At 39.1% G+C, this 21,330-nt stretch overlaps 1 protein-coding gene across 2 annotated transcripts in view; it reads left to right on the top strand.

The window, feature by feature from the left end:
* Nucleotides 1–2,408: 2,408 nt before the first annotated feature.
* The window catches only part of si:ch211-243j20.2 (uridine-cytidine kinase-like 1), a 33,131-nt gene continuing 14,209 nt past the window's right edge, over nucleotides 2,409–21,330 (top strand). For both annotated transcript variants that reach the window (XM_034138411.1, XM_034138412.1), the window contains exons 1-8: nucleotides 2,409–2,532; nucleotides 6,201–6,257; nucleotides 6,601–6,809; nucleotides 9,208–9,314; nucleotides 11,822–11,992; nucleotides 16,724–16,795; nucleotides 19,785–19,974; nucleotides 20,077–20,138. In XM_034138411.1, coding sequence (XP_033994302.1) covers nucleotides 2,423–2,532; nucleotides 6,201–6,257; nucleotides 6,601–6,809; nucleotides 9,208–9,314; nucleotides 11,822–11,992; nucleotides 16,724–16,795; nucleotides 19,785–19,974; nucleotides 20,077–20,138 — 978 coding nt within the window. In that variant the 5' untranslated portion in view covers nucleotides 2,409–2,422. The remainder of the gene's footprint in view (nucleotides 2,533–6,200; nucleotides 6,258–6,600; nucleotides 6,810–9,207; nucleotides 9,315–11,821; nucleotides 11,993–16,723; nucleotides 16,796–19,784; nucleotides 19,975–20,076; nucleotides 20,139–21,330) is intronic.

The raw sequence follows: 21,330 nt of genomic DNA, 5'->3' as shown, positions 1-21,330 counted from the left end.
GTATTCAGCCTGTGCCTTATCAATGTCCCGTCTGAGATGTGCACCAACAAAAAGAAGTTAAGGTGATTTATTTTCTTTCTTTTTTATAGAGGATGCTGCAGGAGTTGCCGCCTTCACTCGACGCGGGAGAAAGTCAGCCGAGACATTTCTGTGCGTAAAAAAGACTTCAGAACAAACGGGTAAATTCCTTCATTTCGGTTCGGAGTGCAGGAGAAGGAGGAAATCAAAAAACGTAGAGCTTTCTGAGGGAGGTTTGTAACCAGACAGCGGAGTTGTATAGCCTCGATGCTGCAGCATGTGACACTGCAGCTTAGTGGACCCTGAACTCAGCACACATGCAGGACCTCCGGTTGGTGGAGCTCCTAATGGGACGAGCATCAATGAGAACCAAAATCAATTCATTCCCATACAATATAACATCATTTAAATATTTTGTTTAAAACATAGCTTCTGTAAATCAACATATTATTGGCAACTGCGTTATTTTACCCCACAGGTTTTAATATCATCATTTGAATTGCACGATTTTTGAAATGATGTTTTATTGTAAGTATTCAGATGAATCATTTCCACATTTGTGTCATTTTTCAATCAACCTTTCTTAGACTTCATGCTACTTCATCATTGTAATATAATTCAGCTTGATTAGTGCTTTAAAAGCATGTCATGCCGAATAAAGGGAATGATTGTGATTTCTTGTATATTTTAGAAAAAACACTATAGAAAATTGATTCATGCCAGTATGAAAACGTATACTCAAAACTAAACCATGAACCCGAATTGGGAGTAGTGTTGATGTACATAACGTTAGATGTTTATTAGATTAAATAAAGCTCTATTATAATCTCCGGAAAATCCCATTGATGCAGCTAACAAATAGTAAATATAGAAAGCACGAAAATAAAGTCTAAAAAACTGCACTTATAAGCAATTAATGTCTCTTGTTACAGATTTATTTGTGTGTCAATCTAAGAAGAATATATGTTGTTATAACAAACCTATGCCTCACTTTACTTCAAACTGTGGCTTATTGCCAAAGACTAAGGTGTGAAGAATCCACAGTTGTTTGTTGACTAACTGCATAATATTATGTATTATTATTAGATAATATTTTTTTACACAAAACAGAGTTAGTTGGTTAGTTGGCCTATTTATGAGTTTTGCGGTTCTGAGTTATCATTCATGACCAATGGTGCATTCAGGGACCGGTGGGAGACCATGTGCGTCACTTTGTAAGAACAAGTGGTGACATAAGTAAAACATAGATGAATGCATAAATACAGGAATTACAAAATAAATGTGGAAATAAACACACGAAACAATAAATACCCATGGAAATAAATCAATGAATGTATAAATAAATAAAAGTTGAATAAAACAGAACACACATTATTATATATATTTAATGTATGTCTACCAAAGATGGTGTTGCTATTAAAGGTTTTGCTACTTCCTAAAACTCAGTGACAGGAGTGTAAGGGATGGGATTTCTAACATAGTATAATATCTAATATATTCATAACAACATTTCATATGAAAAATAAAGTTTTACTTAAACTAAATGGTCCAACATTTTTCAAATGAATTAATAATAATTAAAATAATGAAATAAAATGATAATAAGAAAATAATTAAAATAATGATAATAAAATTCACAATACAATCATAAAAACTAACTTGAAGGCGGCAGTGGCTCAGTCTGTAGGGACTTGAGCTTGGAACCGAAAGGTCGCCGGTTCTCGTCCCGATCGGACCAACACAAAAAAAAGATGAAGTGAGCTGGTAGCTGGAGAGGTGCCAGTTCACCTCCAAGGCCACTGCCGAGGTGCCCTTGAGCAAGGCACCTAACCTCGAAACTGCTCCCTTGGCGCCAGGTAACTGGCAGCCTCTCTGCTCTGCCACCTCTCCTATCTGCATGTGTGTGTGCATGTATATCCTCTGTGTTTGTGCATGTATATCCTCTGTGTTTGTGCATATCCTCTGTGTGTGTGCATGTATATCCTCTGTGTTTGTGCATGTATAATATATCCTCCCCCTCTGTGTGTAATGTGTGTACTTTCCCTGTAAGGGATTAATAAAGTGTATCTTCTTCTTCTTCTTGAATATGAATATATACATTTAATATGGAAAAAATAAGAATTAAATACATCACTTTTTTAAAACATTTTTATATAAAACTTGATAAAGATTATTGAATCAAGAAATGTCAAAATTGCCCTGTACTTGTGGCTAACAAAGTAGTGAATTACATTTTGAGAAGAAGTTGTTTCCATTTATTAACATGTACTACTATACAATGCATTCACGTGCTTTTAAGGACTTGGTACACATTTTCCCGATTACCATAAATGCCGCATGAGTTTACGCTCCCTGACGTCATCACGCTCTCACTGTTTGGTTTCCGCGCCGCGCTGTTGCCAACATGGAAACAGCCAGCTGCAGCAGCAGCAGCAGCGATAGTACCGTTAAACCGGCAGAACAGCCGCCAGATGAAGGTGTGGAGGCGGACAAGTCCATGTTGAGGTCCGACAGGTAAGTACAATTACAAAAAAAAGCCTGAAAGTCTGCGACACGAAGCAGACACACTGTTATAACGGCTCATGCTAGCTTGCTAAGCTAACACAGCTAGCTTCCACAATCTGAACCCACGCATTGTGCTAAAGGGAACAAAAGATACACAGACAAATCAAATAAGGTTAAAACAACAACAAAGAGGTGCTGTCAATCTCTTTAAATATGTGTCAGATGTTTGTGTGTTTTGTAGCTACAGCTGTGTTAACACTAGCTACCTCCCCCTGGCTTCAATACAGCTTATAACGGTCTGTCATGCTTTATGGAAACCAGACAAATTGTTGACATATGTTGTTGGAAAATGGTTTGTAATGCTTTAACATGATTTTTTACATTGTTTAAATGTGTCCTGGTAGATGTGCCTTGCCTAACAACCATCTACCTCCCATATGCCTTGTTTAAAATCGTATTAATGATGAGGTATATAGGTATTTTCTACTTAAATATTCATATATAATTGTTAATGTTGTTGTTTTTTGTTAGTCTATTTTTAAAACTAATTTAGTAATTCCTCTAGATTGACTGTCAACATGCTGCTGTGACAAAATAATGTCCTATCTTGGGATAAATAAAGTATCTATCTATTATTATTAATAAAAACCACAGCATCTCTATGGTTTTAATACAATAATATGGATGTTTTACTGCACTGCCTATCACAACTGAAGCTAATGCTACTTTGATAGCACTCTCATCTTGCATATTTGACACGTAGCACTGAGGAAGTGAAGGGGATCAGGTGTCTGACAGTATTACTGAAGATATCCTGCAGATGGCTGTGCAAACATCTTTTTATTCACTTTATGTGTGATTATTATAGTATAATATTTCCCACATGGATTATGCTCTATTCTGGGGGGAAATGACTGGAACCCAGCTGGGTATTTGAGCGGAGCTTTTGCTCTGATATGTGTCATTTCTGGCTTGAAATAGGTCAGGTTAATATGGATTGACTAAGGCCCCGTCCACACGGAGACGAAACGGGTGTTATCCGCTATCGTATGGACGAGGCCGTAACGGAACCGCGGAAACGGAGCCCTCAAAATATAACGCATCCCAAAGTGGGAAGGTCTGGTAACGTAACGCTTGCGGCACCGTGTGTACGCCCTAAACGATCATAGCCCCGCCTCTCCCCACCTCTCCTGCTCACCCCCGCGTCACCCGGGTCATTGCTGATGCGTTTCGCCAACAACAACAACAACAATGGCGGATCACAGGGTTGCGTTCGTGCTCCAGGCGCTACTGACCATGCTACAGATGTTAGTGCCAAATTTACAGCTCCTCTACCACAACCATCAAGTGGACATGGAGAACTACATGAACTACATGTTGCTAAATCCACCGGAGCATAACCAGAAGGGCAACCATGGCAACCATGCTCGGGAGGGCTTCGTCGCTGCATTTGGTGTATTTTGTGGCGGAAGTACAGCGCCACTTACAGGCCCGGCATATGTACTACAGCGCCTCCAGCGGGTCGAGCGGTCTCGTGTGAACGGACACGTTTCTTGAGCCGATTCCGGGTGGACGGGAGACTTTTTTGATATCGACATCGGTTCGTTTTCATTTTCGTCTCCGTTTGGACGGGGCCTAATACAAATGTAAGCTATTGAAGCATTAATCCTTATCTTATGCACTCAAGTCGATTTTAATTGGCCTATCAGAATTGTGGCAGCAAACTCTATAAGGCTTTCTCCATTGTCTTCATAAAAAGTAACAAAGGACCACCTTTTTAACGGAAAAAATCAAATGCTTCATAGAAACACCCACATTGAACATTGCAACAATTAAATAGCAGCAGCAGTTTTTAAATGTGAAAGAACATTAAGCATCTTACATATTGAAAGAACTTTATTCATCAGATAAGCAGACATTTGGATAGTTATTACTTCAAGAAATTACACATAAGTTTGAGAGAAGCTTATATTTACAGTACATTCATTTTCAGACACTTTTTCCACTTACACCACAATGGGAGAAGTGAGTTTGTGTTCAGTATCTCATTACAGTTTTCTAGTGTCTTTTATTAAATACTACAAAACCCTGCTAGGGAAGTATTTCAAACTGTTACTGAAAGCCCTTTTTCCTCTGTAAATGTCATGCCCACTAAAGCACCTCTTGGCCTGCAGACTGTACTGTTTTTACATTCAACATGTTTAGGATAAGCAAAGAAACAATGCACCGCCAGATTTAGACATTTATTTTGACCTGATATAATCACAGTGCACAAAAAGAAGTCACAACATGTCCCAGCCAAGTGATGACAGCTTTACTCATGTGAACGCTGGCCCCTCCCCCTGTGCCATGCTGAGTCCAGGCAGCGGTGTTTTTTCCTGGGGAGAGTTGGCAAGTTCCCCCTTCCTCCCCCTCAACCACACCGACAGCAGACCTCCCTGTGGAGAGAAAGTTCAGAGAGAGTCGCTGAAGATCACAGACTCCCTCTCGTCTCTCTGCAGGACAGAGCAGTATCTGCAGCTCCACAAACATCTTAAATAACGGCTTTTAAATTCTCACATTTGGGCCAAAGAGTCCGAGGTCCTGATGGAGCCATTTTCTGCCCGCTTATAGCTTCTTTGAGTAGCTATGCATGATCAGAAAAAGGCTCCTCTTGGCTTTGTGGAGCCTGTAGATACTACAAAACAACATAATTGCCTGTATTTGAGCAGCAGCACGGGGCCAGCTATGAGCTTAAATGGCATTTCTGATGGCAACATATACTAGGGCTGTGCAATTAATCGTATTTTAATCGCAATTACGATTTTGGCCTGCCACAATTACGAAAACAACATAATCGAAAAAAACAATTATTTTGCTTTGCTAGGTTGTGACAGTGCACTGCAACATATTTGATCTAATTTATTTTGGTCTCATTTATTTGTATTTATATATGTTTAGTAGCTTGTGGAAGTGCGCTCCCAAATATTTGTTGATCTTGTTTATTGGTATTTATTATTTTGATATTATTTATTTAAATGTATCATTTATTTTTGTTTTTCAGTTGAATTATACGTTCAGGGTAATCAACAGTTAAAAATATACTGTTCAAATTATTATTTGTATTTGTTTTAAAGTTCAATAAATTGATTTTTTCAAAGTCAATTAATAATCGTATTTAATAATTGTGATATCAATTATTGACCCAAATAATCGTGATTATGATTTTTGCCATAATCGCACAGCCCTAACATATACTATAAACATTAAAAAAAAAGTTGACATTCAGGAAATGAGTCTAAATCAGAAGTGCATTTGACAGTCAAGTCTTCAGAAAATGCTTTTATTATTTATTTTGATCCCTGATAGTCACTACCAAGGTATCAAATACTCTTCAATTCAACATCAAATCATTTTGTGAAAACAAATATGTAACTCAAATGTGAGACTATTCTTTTTCAGTTTTACATCATATTAAAGAAAACCTTTTTGGTTTTTCTGACAAAAACCTCCTGAACGACGAATCAAGAAAATATTTGGATGATTAATCTATAAGTCAAATGTAATTGTAGGGTTGCAGCCCTAAACTATATACCTAAACATATATGATATTGTGTTGAAATCTTGTATGAAATCTGTCACTATTTTGGCTCCCACTATTAACCATGATTATGATTTTTTTTTTTATTGATTTTTAGTGCCCAGTCTGGTCCCTCAAATAAAGCCCTGCCTTTTGGAAACTTGACAAATCACAGGTATTTGGTCTAAGAATATACTGCAGTGAAGCAGACACTGTTATTGTGCTTATAAATGGAGCATCAGTCAATCCTCACTGTGAACACCGAGCTAAATCTCAGATCAAATGCACGCTAAAGGGTCATTGAAAATGTTATGTTAAATGTTTGTGTGTTTTTCATGTATTGCGTCTTGATATGTGTCTGTTGATGTGACACATGGAGCTGCTGTGATGCAAGTCACATTTCATACTTGATCTGACCATTAAAGTATTATCGTATCGTAACTAAAGACCCATCATCTGAACAGAAACATATGTCGATGTTCTGCTCTCTGATCTCGTCTTCCTCTCTTCCCCTGCAGTGGGAGTGGAGATGATTCCCTGGACGGCCTCCCGAACTGTGCCCCCCGCTGCCCTTTGACCCCGTCTCTGTCACCACGGAAACGGACAACCAGCCAGTCCAAATCGGAGCCTCCGCTGCTGAGGACGAACAAACGCACCATCTACACCGCCGGCAGACCCCCGTGGTACAACGTCACCGGGACCACCTTCAAGGAGGCCTTTGTTATTGGTGAGAGATCCAGCAACTGATACATGCACCTGTTTTAGTGTTGATACAGGGTTAGTGCTGTGGTGTGAGATACAAGATACAAAGGCTTCATTGCAATATGCACAGTTGCTACTAGAGCTGGGGGAAATAATCAATACAGCATAGTATCGCTATACTTTGCGTGGCGATATTGTATCGACACACGGATGCCAAGTATCGATATTTTATTATATAAACACATTTTTTTATATAAAGTGTAGCATATCCCTCCGAAAGACGGTCGTATAGAAAACAGGAAGTTACGTTAAGACATGTATACAATTGCAATGAAAGTAACAAAAACAATGCCATCTCCTTTTCAGGTTCAAAGAACACAAATTGGGTTATTTACATAAACTATTCATATTGCAAATACATTTTTTAACCAGGAAGGGAAGACGGACATGGATATGACCCATGGGATTTGCAATATATCGTATCGCAATACTTAGCATATCGTAGAATCGCAATACTATCGTATCGTAGGGAGCCTGGTGATTCACACCCCTAGTTGCTACAATGAAGACATGGCAAGGAAAATGTGAAGTCCCAGGCTCCTCCAATAATGCAACATAATATATAAGACCCTAAAACAATAAAATTGTGCAAGAAGAAACAGATTAGAATAAAATAGAGCAAGTAATGCAGATGAAGTAAACTGTATACATGTACAAAGAATAAGCTAAATAAGAACAGAATGTAAAATGAAATGTATTGTAGAGTAACCCATTGTAGACATCTTTTGCATGCTATATACGGTAAGAGGAGTCGGAGAGTACATAGCCGTTTGTAAATAGCAATGTGTGTGTATATATATCTGACCCTTGATTCGGTTAATCATCAAAATTCAATTTGTTTTCCTGGACATTATCTTTAGTACGTAGTCTGCTATTGTCAATAGGACGCTGTGACTGGTTACCATTTCTCACTCTGCTGCACGTTAGTCGATACGGCTCGGGTTAAAAAGGACCAGGCTGGAACGGAGGGAACTGACGGAGCATGGAGGGGAAAAAACAACCCTCTTTAAAAGGTTAATGGAAGATGGAGAGAGTCGGGAGAGGAGAGGAAAAACAATAGGTTTCAATGATTCTAGTACTGTCAGGTTGCAGTGTGACGTTCTATATCTCAAACTGATACTGGTACCATTACAGAGGGTTTGTTACGGCTACTTTCTTTCTACTTTGCTTATAGAAAAGACAGTTTTATCTGCTTTAACAGTCCTGGCTTCACTGCTTGTTGACACAATATGTATGTTTGTATTGTATTTTTATTGTTTATTGTGTTTTTATTGTATTTTTAGCACGTCTTTATTCGTATGATGTTTTAATGCTGTGTCAAGCACTTTGTGAAAAGCGCTTTATAAATACATTTGACTTACTTACTTACAATTGGTCACTTATGCTAAATCAATAGAAAACACAGTAACCAGGATAACTTTCCCCCCTTATCATTCATCATCTTGCAAGTTAGCGTCAGTATTTCTACAGCCCGTCCGAGGCTCTATTCATACGTAGAAATAAGGAGCGCTGCAGTGATTTATTTTTTTACTCCGTTTCCCAGTCAGCAGTTTTGACCTCGATGGGTTTTATCTGAGCAAAAAAAAAAACATTCCCACACTTCACCGAGAGCTGTTTATATCTTTTTAGAAGTAGCTCCGTTGGTTGGCTATTGCTCCACACACACGCACACGCACAACCACACGCACATGTACGCACCAACAAACACACCACGTTGGCAGGAAATGGATCCAGTTTGGCTCTGGCCCGGTTCCCAGGATCAATGTTCTGAAGGATGGATGTTGCGGTCTTTAACCCAGGAGGTCAGCTGAGGTGAAACCAGCTCCAGACGAAACTTTTTTGTATTTTTTACATCGGTGGTTCTGGTGCCAGCAGTTTATTTAAAAAAAAATGTTTTCAAGGTTCATACTCCAGCACAAAGAAGATTGACCTTGCCATTTTTTCTTACTGTTATTTTACTCTTATTCAAAATCCTATTGAGGTATTTTTTTATATACCTTCTGCTTCTTTTGTTATTGCTTATCTTACGTAAAGTACTTTGAATTGCGTTGTTGTTGTTGTTAAAAGGTGCCAAACATACTGTATTAACTCGCATTGCCTAGTGCTTTTAGGATTTGTCAATAACTATATTAAAATCAATGAATCCGCCCATCATCATTTGTTAAAGCCTAAGTGATTACGTATTTGTCAAACTGTCCAAGCTCAAGCATATTCTGTTAAAGATTAAATATGTTAAAAAAAAAAAAAACTTGAGAGATTTGGACAAGCCCTTTGCTCCTATAGTATGATCAAATGTGTTTTCCATTCTTAAATATATGAGACTCTGACCCAGTGTTGTGGTTCTTTGTGTTTTTGTTTTGCAGGTCTGTGTGGAGGAAGTGCTTCGGGTAAAACCACGGTAGCCAATAAGATCATCGAAGCGCTGGACGTCCCCTGGGTGGTTCTGCTCTCCATGGACTCTTTCTACAAGGTATACAAGATTCAAGGCTTTTATAGAGTGGTGCAGTGACGAGTCCTAAAACCCGGAAGTGAGTTAGCATTTCACCACTTCCTGTTCCCTGGTCTCAGAGCCAATGGGAGTTCTCCATAGGGTTTAGGAAAATAGCTGGAAATAAGGTCTGTGGTTGAGACGCATTTAAGAGACGGATCACGTTTTGTTCTACGACATTAAATCCATCAGCAGTGACCCCACTGGTGATTTCTGAAGAGTTGACGTGTCTGAAAAACGATGGTTGTTAACAAGTGGCTGAATAGGACTACAGAAGTTGTCGAGGCCGTTGTACGTCATTACGCCAAACACGTGCACACTCCTCTAAGTTGCCCTGTTCTGTTTGAAAGCAAGTCCCTGCCTCCTGCTAACTGTTCAAACAAACGCTTCAACTTGTACCATTTAGAATCTGTATGTTTGAATATGGATCTTAAGTTGGCGTGACGTTGAAGCAGCGACCCTGCTGTAGTTCCTTTATAGCATAACGTTAGCATTTTGCTTCTTGCGATTAGAAAATGATAAAAGTAGGGTAGACATGTGGAGATTTTCCGACTGAACAAAACGTGCATTTATCAAACAGGTTCGTTTTCCACAGAGCTTATTTCAAGCTCTTTTCCAGAATCCTATGGAGAAATCCCATCGCTTTTTGGTCGAGGGAACCCATGCGCAGCTTCGGGTAAATACGTCATCCCTGCACCACTCATTGTCATGTGTACACAGCTACAGTGTAGTTATGACAATGAACATCTTCGGTCCCAGGCTCCTCCAACAGAGCAACACAATACAACAGATAAAGAAAACCCTGTGAACATGATTACTGTGATTTAAAAGCAGAAATAAGAGCTTTGATTAAAAGTGTTTTAACATTTAATTATGAAATCAATACAGTTGCATTTCAGATTACTTGCTCAGCATTTTGAAGCTTACACAACAATTAACCAGCTTTGATTTGAAAACAACAGCCTGTCAGTGAACATTCAATAATAACAAATGAAAAATCAAACTCTTTCCTCCGTCGTCGGTCCTTAGTGATGAGTTCAGTGTAATAAGTAAATGTCCGATAACTGATTGAACCCAATATCAATATCAATTAATATCAATTACACACCCCCCTCTCCTCTGAGAACAGATGTTGATTGTTTCTGTACTCACATACTCCTACAGAGCACATTATGTCTCTATATATATTAGACCTAGTTGTTATCAATTAAACTCTAGTGAGTAAAATAAGTGGGAAAACCTGAAGCTTAACAGAGGATAATTACTGTATGTCAATGATGATGCAATGTCCCTTTAATTACAAATAATAGAGAACTGTTGCGTTCTATTAAAGATGGGAAAATGCATTGTGTATATGTTTAAAATGCAATAGTATAAAGATATATATTGAATTAAAGCAGGTGGAGTTGCTGCACTTCATTCAGAAGGAAGTACCCTGTGTTCTGGTCCATTACGCCTTCATTGAATTTAAATTACCAGACGAACAGATACACATTTCTTTCTTTTGAAGATACTTTTATTGAACTGATGCAATGAATACATGAGAGTGAAAAACAATGGGACAAATACAGATAGAGGGAGAGTGGAGATTACATTTAGCAACATTATTTTAGCCCATTGTGGAAATGTAAAATGTCTTAAACATCACAAAATACGACTGCTTTGATTTCCCAGTGAACACTTTTTAATAATGTTATTAGAAAACAGGAAAGTGCTAGATATAATACACGGGTACATTTAAAATAATGTATTGTTTAAGCTCAGAAAGGCAGACTTTAGACAGTATGACCTGGATTTTCTGATATTTATTGTGTTTATTTAACTGAACCTTTACTATTTGGTAATGTTTTTTAATGTAAATGTATCCTGTGACAAAATTAGTCAAGAGTTGTAATGTTCTTACACTAAGATAATAGTATCTAAACATCAGCATTTGCTTACCGTATTTTCCGGACTACAACTCACACCCGAGTATAAGTCGCTCTTGTCAAAAAACGTGTCGTTAATAAGAAAGAAAAAACATATAAGTCGCTTCGGTGTATAAGTCGTATTTATCCACTGAAGTCTTCATCCTCTGTCGCTGTGAAGGTCTCACTATCACCGAGCTAGCTATCCATCCAGTTAGACACTTTCAAAGAAACTCCGGCACAGATGTCAGCTTTACTGAAGTTTAATGAATTGGTGAAACTGTAAACACAATACAGACATGGCACACTGTTATTAACTGCCCGACAAAATTCAATATATAAGTCGTTTCGGAGTATAAGTCGCAGGACCAGCCAGACAGGTAAAGAAACCGCGACTTATAGTCCGGAAAATACGGTACTTCATTTAAAATCCTCCATGAGCTGCTGTGGTTTTATTATCTAAAGTTCCATTAATGCCATTTTATCTGCAGCCCATTGACCAGCAACCTTATACTATGAATACAATTGAAAACATTGATTAACATTGTATGCTTAACTTGTTTTTTTTTGTTTGTGTGTCAGGTGTTGAACAAAGAGGAGCAGGAGCTAGCTGCTAAGAACGAGTATAACTTCGATCACCCCGACGCGTTCGACTTCGAGCTGCTGGTCACCGTCCTGAGGAAGCTGAAGAAAGGAAAGAGCATCAAAGTGCCCGTGTACGACTTCACGTCTCACGGCAGGCGCAAAGAATGGGTAGGAAACCTGCGGGGTCTTAAAAAGTCTTACATTTGATAATCTGAATTCAAGGCCTTAAAAAGGTCTTAAATATGATCAAAAAATAAGAAAGGTCTTAAATATGATTTAGAAGGTCTTAAAAATGATGGGATTTGAAAGGTACTTCTGTGTTGCGATCACGTCTAAATGTGTTTTGGGGGAAATGTCCGGGCTGCAAAGTAACCAGTACGGTAAGAGCCTTTCAGTTCCCCCCAACAATCTGTATTGAAATAAATCAACATGGAACCAGTAATCACTAACTTTGTTTCCCCCGGCCCCTTATCGGAGAACACCCAGCTAGTAACCTAGCAACCAACCAAGCTTCAGCTAGCAGCAGTCAGAAACTCGGGTATCTTCAAATCTACTTACAAATAAATATGGAGAAGTGTAAGTTCAACCGTATTTGGTTGGAAAACATCGAATTTAATGCTTGGTTGAAACCAGTGGAGGGAACGTGTTTGAAGCCCACTGCACCTTTTGCAAACAAAATGTGCGTTTTGCTAATGCTAATTATGGGAAATTTCTTCTTTCATAGCAATTTTACTTCATACTTTCTTGCCATGAAATAGGTCTTAAATTCTATTCAAAGTGGTCTTAAAAAGTCTTACATTTGAGTTGGTGAAACCTGCAGGAACCCTGTTTTTTACTTTAGGACTCCATTTTAGATGTGTCGCTTTTGGTTTAGTTTTAAAAGAATCTTTACAATTGGAGACAAAAAGGATATTTCCCGGCTGATTGTAAATATGGTTTCGACATCACAACTAATCTGACTATACTTACAGGAACAAAGACTTTATAACAAACAAATACATATATATTTGCAGTTAAATATTTTGTATGAATGAAAGACAATAAATAGATGTATTTTTGCTAATTTAAGGCATTTGAACTTCTTTCTGTTGGATCTGTTGTGATGAAATGTTACCGATACTTTCATTGTAGTTAAAGAACTGTAGATCTGTCTCTACCAAAATAAAAGCACATGTTTTACGTTAAGAAACATGTATTTGTTTGGCACAGATCCCCTTAAAAAACACACCATGTTTTTCAATGATTGTCCCTCACATTAAGCTTCAGTTTAAAATGGAAATCTGTCTTCACCAAAATAAAAGCACCAAACCAGATTGACTTCTTTTAGTTTTTGGATTTTAACAAGATATAATCGGTAACACTTTATATTAAGGTACACATATTCACCATCAACTAGTTGTTAATTAACATGCATATTAGCAGTATATTGGCTCTTTATTAGTCATTATAAAACACTTATTAATGCCTTATTCTACATGACCATATTCTACAAGTAATAGGCCATTAGTTGAGAGTTTTTCCTCAATAACCCTCTAATTAGTGCTTATTTATTGTACGTAAGGAAGGTGTTGCACATGAGTTTGGGTCTTAATGTGCTCAATATGGGCCTAATAAGGCATTCTCTCATAACACCTAACACATATGGTCTATTCTGATGAAGACATGAAACTACAAGTGTTAATTGTGTCAAAATGAGGTATTTCTATCTAAGAATATGTTCCCTATTTTAAAGTGAAGTCTTGTTCATAACCAATAAGCTAGTAGTGTGTCTCTAATATGTAAATTAATAACTAGTTGATGGTGAATAAGTGTACCTTTTTTAAATATAAAGTGTTACCAATGTAATTACCATCGCACTTACAAACCACTGGGGGTGAGTCAGTGGTTTGATCTGTTGCCAATCGGGATCCTTGCTAATGAGCTAATTATTAAGGATTTAATGTTCAGGACATGAACCCCCTCCCTCTCCCCCCTCTCCCCCCCCCCCCCCCCCCCCCTCTCTCCCTGAAGCTTTGTGAGGAATCACTCTGGCAGTGTAGCTCTGTGACATCTCCTCTCTATTGCTGTGTAAATGTAATTTCATGGCTGAAAGGCACGACACCACCACGCGGGAATTCTCCTCTCACGACTCCTGAACTCATTGTGTGCACCTTTTGTACTGAAGTGTGTGTGTGTGTGTGTGTGTGTGTGTGTGTGTGTGTGTGTGTGGTGTGTGTGTGTGTGTGTGTGTGTGTGGGTGTGCTGTGTGTGTGTGTGTGTGTGTGTGTGTGTGTGTGTGTGTGTGTTGTGTAGTGTGTGTGTGTGTGTGTGTGTGTTGTGTGTGTGTGTGTGTGTGTGTGTGTGTGTGTGTGTGTGTGTGTGTGTGTGTGTGTGTGTGTGTGTGTGTGTGTGTGTGTGTGTGTGTGTGTGTGTGTGTGTGTGGTGTGTTGATGTGTGTGTGTGTGTGTGTGTGTGTGGTGTGTGTGTGTGTGTGTGTGAGTGTGTGTTGTGTGTGTGTGTGTGTGTGGTGTGTGTGTGTGTGTGTGTGTGTGTGTGTGTGTGTGTGTGTGTGTGTGTGTGTGTGTAAGCCTCAGTCCCAGAGGGGTGGATGTAATTAAGCCTCAGTCCCAGAGGGGTGGATGTAATTAAGCCTCAGTCCCAGAGGGGTGGATGTAATTAAGCCTCAGTCCCAGAGGGGTGGATGTAATTAAGCCTCAGTCCCAGAGGTGTGTGTGTGTCCCGTTTCGAGCGGCTCGCAGATGTGGGAGTAAAGAAAGTTGAAAATAAAAATAATATTTTTGGGAAATAAGTCAAACTTTTATTTTGAAGGCCCGATTTTCTAACGCTGTGCATGCAGTAGGCGTTGGACTGGAAGTGCCGGAGACCATAAACGGTTTTGAAAACTTCTGTCACGTAGTGATCATCTTCTCAATAAAACATCTTTGCTGATGTTTTTTCGAGTCTTCTGGCCAATCAGAATCAAGATTGTTGCCGGAAGTCCCCACGGAGAATAACTTTGAGGTAGAACTATTCTTTATACATCCATGGGTACAACTTCAGATAAAAATGAACACATAATGAAATATGACCTTCGGTTTGATGATTGACAGGTCACAGAACAACGGGGGCTATCTACCCTTACCCACAAATTAAAGTAATTCACACAGACTCTCTCCTCTTTGCTCTTCTCTCTGTGAGGAGCAGTAAGTTCAGCTTCAGAACAAAGTGAAACACAAACAATGGCATCAAATATTATTAATAGATCGGGTAGTAATAGATTTATTTATTTTCTTCTCAGAGTACCAGAATGCGTAGTTTATATGTTAGTATTTTAAAAAATCTGTTTTTGTGCCTTTTTATGTTATGCAGTTCAGCTTTGATTCCATCATCTCATTAAACCTTATTTTAAAGCATACTTGAGTTCTGTGAAGGGATATAAGGGTGCACTGGAAAAAGGACAACGTGGGTCCTGACCAGTTGAGAACCACTGCTCTAAATCATCTCTTAGCTAACAACAGAGAAATGAACAAATCGATAAACACTTATCTGTTTCTCTAGAATTTACTTTCTGCTTTTCTCACACGACCTCAACCCCTCTCTCTCTTTCAAACACAATCAATACGGAAGTGTCCGGCCCATTGACTTGAGCATGAAGCCGGGCAGAGGAAGGTAATAGGATTGTGACATACCCTGCACCATTTTGCTTTTGATTGAGACAGTGATTAATCCCTCTGTGTCACACACACACACACACACACACACACACACACTCTCTTGTTCTCCTCAGTAATAAAGCAGATTGACGATGAGGTTGTGTGTCTCTCTAGTTCAGCTGATCTCTGTTTGCATTTCATTTACTGTACAAGAGCTACACTTATTATTTGAGCAATCCTAATTTAATTAGTTATAATTCACCTTTCCTTCCCTACAAAGAAATGAAATAGTGTGTTTTTTCTCAGCTTTAACATGTGGTCATCTTACTGAAGTTTTACAGCCAGAAAAAGTATGAATTAAAACATTTCTTTGTTGTTTTTTGCTAACGGAGAACAAACCAACCATAACGTACAAACACCACAGCCCAGGGTTTGTCCTTTAATGCCCTTAGTGCGTGTGTTACATGGTGCGATAGACTTTGTTTTAAAAGCGACTTTCACCACTTGTATCCTTGAGAAGATAAACACTTGATAAGTCGCCTACAAGTTTTCTATTAGCTTTGTTTTGTTTGAGAAAAGGCAATTTGGCTTGGACGCTGGACCGTAGTTATTTCATAATAAAATGAAATTAGAAAGCAACCTTTTTCACGCCTGCAAGGGACGGCAGCGACCACTGGCAATTTATTTATATAGCACATTCAATGCACATCAACTTTTAAATGTAAAAATAATAGGCCCTAACAAAAGAGCAAAGTAGCATAAACAACAATTAAAATAAGATACAGTCGCATACCTACAGTAAGCATACAACGAATCAACCGCATCAAAACCACCTTTAACTAACTCGACCTAAAGGGCATGGGATTATTTTGTTATGCTAGAGCAGCGGTTCCCACCAAAATAACAGATACAGTCAGTAGGATCACTTCAACATTTCACAAACAAAAATAGGTTGACAACCAAAAACCACCAAGAAACATTTTCATTATTAAGATTTTTAATTTGAACCTCTTTTCCTTTCTCCTTCTTGATCCTCCTTAGCAACGGTCATCACAGTCCTTGACAGCGGTCTGTTCTACTGGATTAACAACGTGTCACATGTTCTGAATCGACCAATCAGAACGTTATTTAGCCTCAGTATTGTTTATGGTTGAATGTGGGCCACGAAAAACGTTTTGATTCTTAAGCGGGCCTTGAGTTGAAAAAGGTTGGGAACCGCTGAGCTAGAGTTTAATAAATGTTGATTTATTTTTGTTCTTTTTAACAGAAAACGGTGTACGGGGCCAATGTCGTCATCTTTGAGGGAATCCTGGCGTTTGCCAACAAGGAGCTGCTGAAGGTAAGAATAACGTTCCATTTATTACCGTGAAGTTTGCCATATTGTTTTTTAATTCATAGTCGCCTAAAAGATCCCACATGAGGCACCCCTTTTTAAAAACAACACACAGTAGGCAGTGAATAAAGCACTAACTGTAATAGTTCATGAAATACCTTCAACACTTCATTGCTAGCACAAAAGTACTTCTCAAAGCAGGACAAATGTTTTGATAATTCAGATGCTATCAAAACATTTTTAGAGATGTTCTTGTTTTTCCTCCGTACTCTTTTCCCTGAGCCAGACCTGAGTAATGGATCTGTCCGCTCGGAGAGGAGCAGGCTGATTTAATAGTGAACGGAGTCCTCTGACTCTGAGCAGGGACATTACATCAGCTCTCTTTACTGTGTGATGACATGTTTCATATTGCCATTATATTGACCTTTTTATTAAATGTCAAATATCAGTCAGTCTGTCTGTGTTCCTGCCTGATCATAACTTTGGACATTTCTAAATAGGCTGACACTTTATTTGATTATCTTCATCCCTTTATTTTCATTTGATGTTGTTGTAGAATGAAATACCTTTTAAATTCTAGGAGTTGCACTTAGTATTTAATGTGCAATTACACTTTATAGGGTTATAGGTAATTGCATATTGGGATGCAATTAATATTTAAATAAATAAAATGTTTACTGTTTTCTTTCTATTTAACATTATTGGACATACAAATTGGTGTGTGTGTGTGTGTGTGGAGATAAGGCCTGCAGCTCCCCTGAGACTCTTAAGTTAATAACAGCCTCTGTCTGCCGTGATTTATGCTCTTTTGTGTCCACTTTTGTAACTGAAGGCAATTATAGTCTACAAATCTGATATGCTAATGAGGTGTGCGGTGAGAAGCCACACACACACACACACACCCACACACACCACTGACCACACCACACACACCACACACCACTGACCACACCACACACACCACTGACCACACCACACACACCCACACACACACCACTGACCACACCACACACCCACACACACACCACTGACCACACCACACACCCCACACACACACCACTGACCACACCACACACACACACACACACACCACTGACCACACCACACTCTGCTTTGTATATATCCTATACAGATTTACAACACTATTAATGGTTTGGCTTTTCGCTTTTAATATCATCTTGTTATCAGACCATTGCAGGTGTGTGTGTGTGGGGGAGAAACTCCATCTGGATCTATGGATTTTAGCCTTTGCCGGCCATTTACATGCACTAAAACCTATATGTTGCCATATGTTATAGCAAAAAGTAGCTGAGTGTGTCCTTGTGGAGCAGGTTACCTACTATCGAGGTCTTGATCTCTATCCTTTGTGATCATTTCCCCCTGACAGTCATGCTTATCCAGCAACATGTCGCTTGTTGAGTTACACACTTTCTTCTAAAACTCCCACAAACCCCTTTTTATATCCCAGGAGTCATCTGCAGTTCTTTCGTTGAGCGATGATGTTGCCTCTTTTTTGTTTGTTCCTCTCCCGGTGTAACGTCGCTTCATTGATTTTTCGAGGTTCAGTTTGAAGTGACAGGGATAACGAATGTCTCCTGTTTTTACGATGTTGACTTCCTCGACATGTCCTGACCCCAACGCTACATCTCAGCTGTAAACATGTCAAACCTTGGAGGCCACTCAAAAGTGTTTTTTCCACTTGTTTCCATCAGTGTGCAGCAGAGCGACTATGTCTTCTTTTGACAATACTCAAGATGAAGCCTGCACAGTTTGTCAGCCATTTGTTCCTCACTCCTATAACAGATTTGTTTACATCACATATTTAGTACTCTAGGGTTCAGAGCTAAAGCACCTCGTCAAAATATCCAGAAATGTATCGGCAACAATTATTTTGAGTGGACATTTTTTGACAGTTGGTTGGCAAAACAAGACATTTTAAAATATCATCTTGCATTGTGGGAAATTGTATTATTCACTAGTAGTCTACATATTAGCAAATATTGTTTATGGTGCTCAGTGTTAACCACATCATTTGGTTCTATTTGTGGGGGCACCGCACCGCACCCCCCCCCCCCCCCAAATACATGCCAGTTCATGGCTACTGTAGCAGACAACGTTCTTGTTGCTCTGTGTTGCGTTGTTAATGAGAGACACACCGGAGTTGAGGATCTGTGGGGTTTATTCTCCCAGAAATGTAATTTACAATTTCGGCATTTAGCAGACGCCTTATTCCAAAGCGACTTACAATGGCGGAGTGGCGCAGCGGGCTGTGCGTTTGATCATCAGATCAAGGGGGCGAAACCCGCCGCCGCTGCGTCTGTAAAGCCGTTGTGTCCTTGGGCAAGACACTTCACCTGAATTTGCTCCTGTGGGTATTGTCCACAGTACATGACCGTTACATGTATGTATGTGTAATCTGTATCTGTAAAGCGCTTTGGGTCATGGAAAAAGCGCTATAAGGAATTATTAATTATTAATGGCCAATTACAGGGACATTATCCCTGGAGTAACTGAGGGCTAAGTGCCTTACTCAAGGGCACACTAGTAGTGGTGCTCCAGGCGGGATTTGAACTCGCAACCTTCCGATCATCAGCCCACCTCACTATCCATAAAAAAAAAAGTGCTTTTGTTTTCTTACAGAGAACTGAACCTATATTGAGCTTGGTTTATGATGCCATTGTGGACACTGTTGCAAATGCCTTTTTATATGATGTTTGCCTGATTGTGTTGGAAGTACCTACGTGTGAAATATTTAATTTGAGACCTTTTGTGGTGTATCAAGCAGCAACCGACCTCTGATTGACAAACCAAGGGGAAACTTAAATGTTCCAATCTAAAGTAATGTACACATTAAGCATTGATCCATATTTGTTTGTGTTACTGTTATATTATTTGAATTGGAGGAGAAAATAAATAACTGTTACCTTTTTTTAGGATGTATAGAAACTAAACACATCACATGTTACAGTAACTGTTGTTGTTCCCTTTGTGCCAGCTGCTGGACATGAAGGTGTTTGTGGACACAGACTCTGACATCCGCCTGATACGGAGGCTGAAGAGGGACATTTCACTGCGCGGGCGGGACATCAGCGGCATCATCAAACAATACAACAAGTTCGTAAAGCCGGCGTTCGAGCAATACATCGAGCCCACGGTGCAGGCTGCGGACATCGTGGTGCCCAGAGGTCCGTGGACATTCATTTTGATTTATTTAGTCTTCTACTACAAACTTTATAACCTAGTTTTCTTGTAAATTCTTCTCCTTTGTGTCTTAAACTTATTCACAGGCGGAGAAAACTTTGTAGCTCTGGATCTGATTGTTCAGCACGTTCACAGTCAACTGGAGAAGGTAAAACCCGTTTCTCTCTTTTATTTATTTGTTTGTTGGGCCGTGGAAAGGATTTCCCTGATTCAGCGGAACACTTGGTTTCTCTCGGTTATTTCCTCCCCTATAGATTGTCAGCCTTTGTTCACTTTGTGAGAGGGATTTTGGGAACTTTGTAGGAAAAAGTGCTGATTCAAGCATAACTGTTTATTTTCTATAATCTGCAGTTACAGCTGCTATGAGGGAAGAGTATTTATTCTCAGAAATGAAGGCAATGGTCTTCAGAATGATCAAATTAACAATGCTGCCACACGATTGGCTGCTACATTTGCCTTTTTAATGGTAGCTGCTTTTTCCTCTAAAAGTATGACGTTTAATGATTTATATAAAGTGTAAAATGCCTGCTGTCCTGGCTAAGATCAGCCACTGAAGATCACTGGCTCTTAGGGAAACACATTGAGGCGTGAGATGATGTGAACTTGGCTTGTGGTGCTTTCAGGGTCTGATGATTTGACTGTGCTGCTGTTACAGTACGTGCAAACTGCTCATAGTAATATGTAATACGAACACCCAATACAGGGGCTATAAAATACATCAGAAAATCCATTTGTACTGTTTTAAAATCATAATAATGGCAAATACATTATGTACTTGTATGTCTTGCTCACATCCTACCAGTAGATGTAGGACAAATCTCTAAATGTGACAATAAACCCACTAAATCCAAGAAAAGCTTATTACAACGTTAGTTAATTTTGCAATATATGTGACAATACAAAACAGCGTCAATGGAGAAAGTCGGATATGTAAACACATGAATCATCCTCATAAATGATGAGTAGTTGTCAGAAGTTATATGTAAGAAAATATGTTTTTTATTTTAGCCTCTGACTGGCATTGATATAGTGTATTGTGTCGAGTTAATAGTGTCACTGGAGTACCTAAAGAAATGACGAATTGACAATATTTATGACAGTTTCAGCTGCTTTTTCAAGATCTTATCACCACTGCTAGTTACTGTACAGCTGGAGGAGAGAGCAACATCAATCAAAGTGGATAAAAAAAGCTAGCTTTTGTCGAGGAAAGGTATTCTCTTTCTCTTAAAACTGGGTTTGCTGCAGCCTCTGGTCAGTCCCCACTAGTCTGTAGTCTATATTTTGTATTTGACCACTTCCTCCCTCTGCTGGTTGACCGAGCTAAATGACTCTCAGCATCT

This window comes from Trematomus bernacchii, unplaced genomic scaffold, assembly GCF_902827165.1.
Source record: "Trematomus bernacchii unplaced genomic scaffold, fTreBer1.1, whole genome shotgun sequence".
Classification (NCBI taxonomy): domain Eukaryota; kingdom Metazoa; phylum Chordata; class Actinopteri; order Perciformes; family Nototheniidae; genus Trematomus; species Trematomus bernacchii.
Note: the sequence above shows the minus strand (reverse complement) of the source record. Positions and strands in the feature narration are given on the sequence as shown.